The 8,494-nt window shown below is 49.0% G+C and overlaps 1 protein-coding gene across 1 annotated transcript; it reads right to left on the bottom strand.

Annotated features, from left to right (window-relative positions):
• Positions 1–1,042: 1,042 nt before the first annotated feature.
• Positions 1,043–7,644, bottom strand: LOC137201946 (keratin, type II cytoskeletal 5). Its single transcript, XM_067696652.1, has 9 exons — positions 6,963–7,644; positions 6,164–6,378; positions 5,344–5,404; positions 5,138–5,233; positions 3,897–4,061; positions 3,407–3,532; positions 2,938–3,158; positions 2,130–2,161; positions 1,043–1,668 (listed from the first exon to the last, which is right to left on the bottom strand). The coding sequence occupies exons 1-9, from the start codon at positions 7,521–7,523 to the stop codon at positions 1,391–1,393; spliced, it is 1,755 nt and encodes a 584-aa protein (XP_067552753.1). The 5' UTR covers positions 7,524–7,644; the 3' UTR covers positions 1,043–1,390.
• Positions 7,645–8,494: the final 850 nt, after the last annotated feature.

The following is an 8,494-nucleotide window of genomic DNA, read 5'->3' on the forward strand; positions in this document are numbered from 1 at the left end:
ACCCATTAAAGGGAATATATTTAGAGAAGGGGTGATTATGCCCACTGTTTCTCCATTCAACAACTCAATTTGGCCTACTTTTAAACTTGGAAAGAATAAAGGTGCCTGGCAGTGGATTACCACAACCCTAATGCCATGGTCACTCCCATTAAGGCTCACTATCCAATATGATTGAAATCGCTGACTCTGTTCAATCAGCAACTGGTAAATATTTTGCTCTTGTGGATTTGGCTAATAATGTTCTATTCAGTAGCCATTGCAACAGCCTCTCCATCACAGTTTGCTTTCACCTCGGAAGGGGCACAATCCACCTCTACCCAGACGCTGGTGAGGTACCTCAACAGCCCTGCCATCACACACAGTCTTTGCAGGAAAGATCTTAAATGCATCTGACTTTCCCCAGGAGCATAGGTATGACATTGCATTGATAAGTCCCTCTTCAAAAAGATTCATTAAACATACCCATTCAGGACCAACAAAGACTCACAAAGAAGTTCAGAAAAAGAGGATGGGCCATTGTCCAACACATAGTGCAAGTTCCGGTCACCTCCATTAAATTCTTGAAATTATTTGCTAATCCGAGGGCTACTTCATCCCTGACTCTGTTAAGAAACTATAAGCTATTGACACTCTCAGCACCCACATTATTAGAACAGGCCCAATATCTTTTAGGCCTTTGTGGGGTTTTGAGGCAACATATTCCTATTTACAAATTTGACTTAAGCACATTATGTCGTTACTTGCAAGTTGGCCCCCCTTCACTGGGGCCCCCCTCCAACAAACAGCTCTATAATCTGTCCAAACTGGGAAACAAAGAACCCTACCCTTCACGCCCTCTAGAGACTCCTTCATTCTAGAGGATTTAGCATCCACCTCTCATGCCTCCTGGAGTCTCTAGACCACCCACGAGGACTACTTTCCCTCCAAGGCCATTCTGTCTCCCTGTGAATCATCAAAGGAACAAATCACACCTGGACAGATGGACCCGCAGGGGTTCTCTAGGTTGGCTGTAGATCTTGAAAAAACAATTCTTCCCAACAGCTTATATTATAAAAGCATTTTATTGAACACACTCTGGAGATAGGCCAGATGGAATTGGGGTAGGGACTCTGTTTTGATGGTTTTGATACTGGAAAACATTGGATTCTTCTGTCACCCAGGACCAGGCTGTAGAGATCCAAAGGCTAACTGCAAGCAGAGCATAGAATCAGGACACAGAAGGCTAGAGACTGGAGGTTGGGCTTTTCATGAACCAAAGAATGTGGGTCTGCGATAGACTTGGTCGACTAGACTCCAGAAAAAGAGAAAACTTGGCTGGGACCACCACCTAGAAGAGGCTGTTGCCATGGCTGGCTTCTGCACTTGGGAGATAGTGACCTGCTGCAGGCTCTTAGCTCTTGAAGCTCTTCCGGGAGGAGGAGGTGGTGGAGACAAACTTGACATTGGAGCTGCTGCCCCCGCCACTGCCAAAGCCCAGGCTTCGGCCACTGCCCGCACTGAAGCTGGAGCCCCCCACACCGAGCCCACTGCCTAGGCCGGCGCCCCCGCTGCTGCTGGAGTAGAAGCCGCTGCTGCCTCCGCCAAGGCCGCCGCCAAGACCACCGCCAAGGCCGCTGCCAAAGCTGCCGCCACCGCCGTAGGCAGAGGAGACGGTGTTCGTGACAAAAGCTGTGGAGAAAGGAGGGAGAACCTGGTGAGACCAGTCGGCCGGATTAGAGCCTAGGCATCTAACTTATTTGATCCTGCTGGTGTCGGCACTGTACTTGGCCCCTTTTACAGAGTAGCAGATGAGCTAAGTCATTTAGTGAAGATCCCTAACAGAAAGCTGGTGAACACAGTAGGCAAGGGACAGTGCTAAGTCATCAGGGGATGGGGGTCAGGGCAAGGCAGGGGAACAGGGTCCAAGACAGGTGAGATACAGGGCCTGCTCTTTAGGAGATAAGAAATGAGCCCCGTTGCTTCCTGTCTCAAACTGTGTTCTTTCTCCTCCACCACCTGCTTCTCACTAAGTGTATTAAATAACCATTTTGGGGATGGGAGTGTCTGGCATCTAGAAATAGCAGGATTCTGAGTTGGCGTCAAGTACCCCATATTGTCATCATTGTTAATGACTGTTCAAAGTTACTTACAGATGTTGACTGGTCCAATTCCTTCACTCAGTCTAAAAGGGGAAAAATTGAAATAAGAGTTAAAAACTCCCCCCAAAGACAGCATTAGTCTGCATGGATAACTCCCATAGTCATGTTTAGAACTTGTTTTCTGAGCAAGGAGACCGCATGCCAGAAAAACTGCTTAAATTAGAGAAAGAGACAGTTCTCTGGAGGGACTTCCCAAGGAAGAGGTCTTGATCTAGAAACAGGTTATCAAAGGAAGCTTATAATTCACACTGTCCTCTACCCATTATATGGAAAACGTGAGGAAGAGGCTGTGGGAACTGTGAATATGTAGGAAGCAGTTTTTGCCTTGTAGGAGCTTACATTCTGTGAGAAGACTTGGCCCGGACAGAAATACTTCAGACAGGACGTAGGTGGTGGGCAGTGTCAGAAGATTGAAGAAAACCCAAGTAGTTTGAGAATCCAAAGGCAGGTGAATTTAACTCAGATGGAGTAATCATGAAAGGCTTCCTGAAGGAAGAAGCACTTGAAGAATGGGGAAGACATTTGCTGGGTTGCTTGGTTGTTTGAAGGAGAGGCAGCATTCAAGAATACTGGTGGTGGGAATAGAGTCAGAAAGTGAGTTGAGGTCACATTGTGTAGGTCAGCTGTATGCCCAGGTGTCAGATTGGATTGGATTGGATCATTGATTAATGATGGATAAGCATCATGCACAAGAGAGTGGCCACCTGTGTGTGTGTTTGACACCCTGCAGTGAAGAAGCAGCTCCATTTTATCAAATGTGAGGCCATCGTGTGCTCGTGATGTCAGCCGTGTCACGCACCTGCACTCCTCGCCCTCCAGCAGCTTCCTGTAGGTGGCGATCTCCACGTCCAGGGCCAGCTTGGTGTTCATGAGCTCCTGGTAGTCCTTCAGTAGCCGTGCCATGTCCTGCTTGGCCTTCTGCAGGGCGTCCTCCAGCCCGGACAGCTTGTTCCTGGCGTCCTTGAGGGCCAGCTCCCCACGCTGCTCTGCATCGGCGACGGCGTTCTGCAGGTTGGAACACTAGAGAGGAAGGAAGGAAGAGTAGGGACACTTTAGAGTTTGAGCTGGGCCTCAAGTGTCTCTTTCTGAGAGACCAGAGAGAAACCAGCACATTTGTCCCGGTCTCATGGTGGATGGTGGAATATTGAAATGCTGGTCCTTGCTCCAGTTCTGTGTGTGTATGTGTGTGTATACTTAGAAAACATAAACTAAGACAAAATAGGTCTCCCTTTCAAAGCTCAGGCTCCTTCTCTGCCTTCTTTCCCTACCTGCTTCTTGACGTTGTCAATATCGGATCTCATCCTCTGGATCATCCTGTTCATCTCGGAGATCTCTTGCTTGGTGTTGCGGAGATCGTCGCCATGCCGGCCCGCAGTCAGCTGCAGCTCCTCGTACTGATGCCACCAGAAAAGAGGAAAGAGTCCATTTATATGAGGATGGAAACACTTTCCCAGGTTCACAGGTGGGAGCTACCAAGAGGTGGCAAGTGGTGTAGTTACTGGGTGCCCGGGGCTGGTCTTCAATAACTTGCTTTTGCCTTTGCTTTTCTAGAGACACTGGTGTGAAACTCAGTGAGATTCTCTTTAATGTTCTTGAATTTTTGTGGCAAATGCATGCATGACTGTTCCCATAACTCCTCCCAGTAGGCCTCAGCCAATCTCAGGAGCCACATCCTTAGCATTTGGTCATGGCCTGGAATCCTAGACACGTGTCCGTCCCTCGCTTAGGACACACTTGCACATTCGCCACAGCACCCACCTTGGTCTGGTACCAGGACTCGGCTTCTGTGCGGCTGCGGTTGGCGATCTCCTCGTACTGGGCCTTGACCTCGGCGATGATGCTGTCCAGGTCCAGGCAGCGGTTGTTGTCCATGGACAGGACCACAGACGTGTCTGAGATGTGCGTCTGTATCTGGGACAGCTCCTGCAGGGAGATTTCAAGTTAGTCATGTGAGTCCATGTTATTTAATAACAGGTCCATTCTAATCTTCTACTCATTGTACTATGTCGACTTGAGAAAAATAAGAATAACCACCTACGTAAAAAACTTAGGTCAGTTAAGAAATAATCCAAATCACTACTAAATCTATTTTTGTTTAATTTAACAACTCTGGACATCAAGAAACCCCTACCGTGTAACCTCTCAGACTTGAATCTTCTTAGGTCATAACTTATTTTAAACAAAATTGAGTTACTTGTAGTGAGGTGGATGGACTTAGAGACTGTCATACAGAGTGGAGTAAGTCAGAAAGAGAAAAACAAATATGGTATGCTAACACATATGTACGGAATCTAAAAAAAATGGTTCTGAAGAACATAGGGGCAGGACAGGAATAAAGACGCAGACGTAGAGAATGGACTTGAGGACACGGGGAGGGGGAAGGGGAAGCTGGGACGAAGTGAGAGAGTGGCATGGACATATATACACTACCAAATGTAAAACAGATAGCTAGTGGGAAGCAGCCGCATAGCACAGGGAGATCAGCTCGGTGCTTTGTGTCCACCTAGAGGGGAGGGATAGGGAGGGTGGGAGGGAGACCACAAGAGGGATGGGATATGGGGATATATGTATACGTATAGCTGATTTACTTTGTTATACAGCAGCAACTAACTCAACAATGTAAAGCAATTATACTCCAATAAAGATGTTAAAAAAGAAAGAAAGAAAAAAAAAGAATCTAGTTGTGTGGTCTGTCATGCTGGGAGTAAACAAAGACGGAATGATACTCCAGAAAGGGCAGGTGGCTGGGAAAGGTATACCTGGGGCTCTAATAACTCATTCTAAATCTCACTCTGCAAAATGATTACTGAAGAGTTCTTTTGCTTTAAATTTGACTTAAAAAAAAAGAATTGGCTTTACTAAGTAATGTGAATAGTACTAAAGGAGTAGGAAAGACAAAAATGTGCCCATAGCTTACAAACCACTGAAAGTCACTTAACCCTGGAGACCCTAATCCCTGTGACCATCTCTCTGGGTCCCAAATAGGGGGCATTTCTTACTGCCTCAAAGAACATCTTCAAGAAGTTGATCTCGTCCATCAGTGCCTCGACCTTGGCCTCTAGTTCCACCTTGTTCATGTAGGCGGCATCCACATCCTAGAGAAACAGGGATAGTTGGCACTGCACCCCATTTCCGCCCTGACTTAAATGAACAATACCTTAAGTGAGCATAACCACAGGCAACAGTTTCTCTGCTACCCACATACCTTCTTCAGCATCACAAACTCATTCTCAGCGGTGGTACGCTTGTTGATTTCATCTTCATACCTGGTGATAAAAAGGATGAGAAGTGCTTATCAGAGGATGAGGGCTGGGGTCTGTACTGCATAAAGTCAACTGTGAGCCTGCTTTCCCGCCAAAAGGGGCTTCTCACATCATATAGGCAGAGAGAGAGGGACAGTGGGAGCATGAGTCTTTGGGCAAGGTCCTTACCCATTAGGGTACTGTTTTCTCTATAATTGCCTAGCAGATAACTATTCTTTTATTGCTATAATTCAGTTGCTTCAAGAACATTCCTGTAGAAAAGCTATGCTGTTTCTCTACAACTCCACATCTAGTCAATTTCTCTAATGCTTTTTTTTTTCAGCTTTCATAGCCTTTGAAAAAAACCAAAATATTAGCAACCCAGCTGCTGGTTCATAAGGACTAAAGAAATACTTTGAGCCACCAAACTAGGTTACGTCATCAGTTCCTGCTTTGGGGGGAATCCATCAAAAAGCCAATGCTGTGTACTTGGAGTGTATTGGGGAGAAAAGCCCCATAAAGTAAGGATTACATGACTGCTTTTTCCACTAGGTGGTACCAAGGGTGCTGAGTTTGTTACTCTGGCTGGAGGCTAAGTGCCTTGCAGAGAGACTGAGCTTGCAGCTAGAACTTTCTAAACACCGACCTGGATTTTTTCCAGTACTTTAGGTGTCCATGGAAGGTATATGTTTTCACCCCTTGGGAAAGGCATAAGCAGTAGTCTGGTTATAAAGTACATCTGGTGCCAAGACCCGCCCTTGTCTCCACTCCACCCCAACTCACTTGTTCTTGAAGTCTTCCACCAAGTCCTGCATGTTTCTCAGCTCTGAGTCCAGGCGGCCTCTCTCCCCCAGGATACCATCCAGCTGTCTCCTGAGATTGTTGGTGTACTGCTCAAACAAAGGCTCCAGGTTCTGCCTCACGGTCTTGGTGCTCTGCTCCTGCAGCAGAGCCCACTTGGTTTCCAGGACCTTGTTCTGCTGCTCCAGGAACCGCACCTGGAGGGGACGGATTTCGAAGATGGACAAACTTGGATTTCATGTTTCAGTGATCAATTTCCCAGTTTTCCTCCCATCTCATTCTGTCCCCCTAAACCTTCCCATGATGGGCAGTGCTTGTACCTGGGCCCCAGAGGGCAGGTCCAGAGTGAAGCATCTAAACTCACTCTTCTAGGGGAGACAGGACACTTCTCCAGGGCACAGATAGCACTGGGCACGGCTGGGCAGAGAGTGGCCTGGTGTAGGGGTGACTGCAAAAGCACTCGGGCTGCTGCCCAATGAATTCATCCACCTTTCTGTGCAATCAGCCCTGTTACCTGGAGCACAGACTATATCTCTGCCCAACAGTAAGCAAGGATCCCTTGTGTGTTTATCTCTGAAGGGGAAGAATTAAGACCTTCTCTTCCAAGCTGCCAGTCTAATTAAGAAAGCAGGCCACAAATCCAGGACACAGAAACAAAGAGAAAAACATAACTGCAAACTATGAAGATATTTGCACAAAGTCAGGAAATTGCCCCTCTTTCCACTTTCTTTGGCACTTATTCCACACTCATAGCGGTTTTTCACAAAAAATCATGGCTCACCTTGTCGATGAAGGAGGCGAACCTGTTGTTGAGGGTCTTGATCTGCTCCCGCTCCTCGGTCCTGACCCGCTGGATGTTGGGGTCGATTTGCAGGTTGAGGGGAGTCAGGAGACTCTGGTTGATGGTGACCTCTTGGATGCCTCCAGGGGGGCAGACGGAGAAGCCAGAGCCCCCATATCCCCCACCAAAGCCAGCTCCACCACTGAGCCCAAAGCCACCACCAGCTCCACCGCCAAAACCAAATCCACCCCCAGCTCCACCTCCAAAGCCATAGCCGCCTCCGGCACCGGTGGCACAACCTCGGTTCCTGAAGCCACCACCGCTACTGCTGATGGAGATCCTCTTGGAGCCCCCCAGGTTGTAGAGGCTCCGGCTGCCATAGCCGCCCGTGCCGTAAGCACCCCCAAGGCTGACCCTGCCAAAGCCGCCACCTCCACCCCCACCCCCGGACCGGGACACGGAGGTGAAACTGGTGCGGGAGACAGACGGGGTGATGGCAGAGGCGGTGCTGAAGCTACGGTTGCCCCCGCTCCGGAAGGACACACTCGACTGGCGAGACATGATGGCTTATTCCTAGTGGAGCAAGAGTAGTGGGCACTAGCGGTCTGGAGGTGCTGCAGAGAAAGAACAGAGCAGGAGAGCACGCAGAAGGTGGCTCTGTTAGCCAGGAGCGGCAAGCCACCCTTTTATCCTCTAGACCTGGGCTGGGCGAAAGAGTTGTTGAGCTGTGAATGATTAAGTGGGCTGGGCATGCCTGAAGGGCAGCTGTGAGCTCACCGGCACACCTGCACAGCGGTGTGGGGTGCAAACACTTTCTTCCTGGCAGGCTCTGCTCAGGTAGGGATAAACTTGCCTTGCAGCCCAGATGTCTTGGCAGCAAACCTCTCTTCACTGTGGGAGCCCAGGGCTGTGAGTAGCCCAAAGAAGCAACGGGGCATTTGGCCAATGTCCTGAAGGATCCTTCCAGGACCAGGGATGTCAAGCATCCCAGCATGGTGTACACTGTCCATGAACAGGAGGCTAGGGGTACAGAGCGAGTCCCCCACTGGCAGTGGTCTGCTTTGCTTACTCCCCCAATGAGAGGTTGTTTCAGGGATTTCAGCCCTTGGAAAGCCAAGTGTGGCCTGATATCTCAGCTCTGTGCCAGAGGGGAAAATTGACTTCGGTCTTCTACTGCAAAATTTCCTTTCCTTGAGGAGGCAGTTATCCCAGAGCCCACTGGGCAGACTCTCCTGCAAGGTTCGGGCCAGAAAGACTCCCCAAGCCCCAAGCTCCAGAAACAGAGTATGTGGGAGACCCCCAGCCCCAGGTCTGTCCCACTTTGTTCTCTGCACGGGCAGACCCATCCCTCCACAACGCCTCCTAATTCAGCCTTTTCTGTGGCATTGAACTTTTCCCTTGCTCTTTGTCCTGGCCAGGACCCTGTGGGTTTAAGTAAACCCAGGTGTCCCATGCAATCAATAGCCCTCCCTGCGAAGTCCTGAGACTCTGCCTGGCAGTCACGTCTCTCTTCATGGGGAGTTCCTCTGCCG

Source organism: Pseudorca crassidens, chromosome 11 (assembly GCF_039906515.1).
Source record: "Pseudorca crassidens isolate mPseCra1 chromosome 11, mPseCra1.hap1, whole genome shotgun sequence".
In the NCBI taxonomy this organism is placed as follows: Eukaryota; Metazoa; Chordata; class Mammalia; order Artiodactyla; family Delphinidae; genus Pseudorca; species Pseudorca crassidens.

Bases quoted from the DNA above. Each gene is read 5' to 3' on its own strand.
- LOC137201946 (XM_067696652.1), bottom strand. From the start codon at position 7,523: ATGTCTCGCCAGTCGAGTGTGTCCTTCCGGAGCGGGGGCAACCGTAGC. The intron at 4,062-5,137 runs GTAAGAAATGCC...ATCTCCCTGCAG, and splicing joins TGAAGATGTTCTTTGAGGCA to GAGCTGTCCCAGATACAGAC. The intron at 3,533-3,896 runs GTGGGTGCTGTG...TGGTGGCATCAG, and splicing joins AGTCCTGGTACCAGACCAAG to TACGAGGAGCTGCAGCTGAC.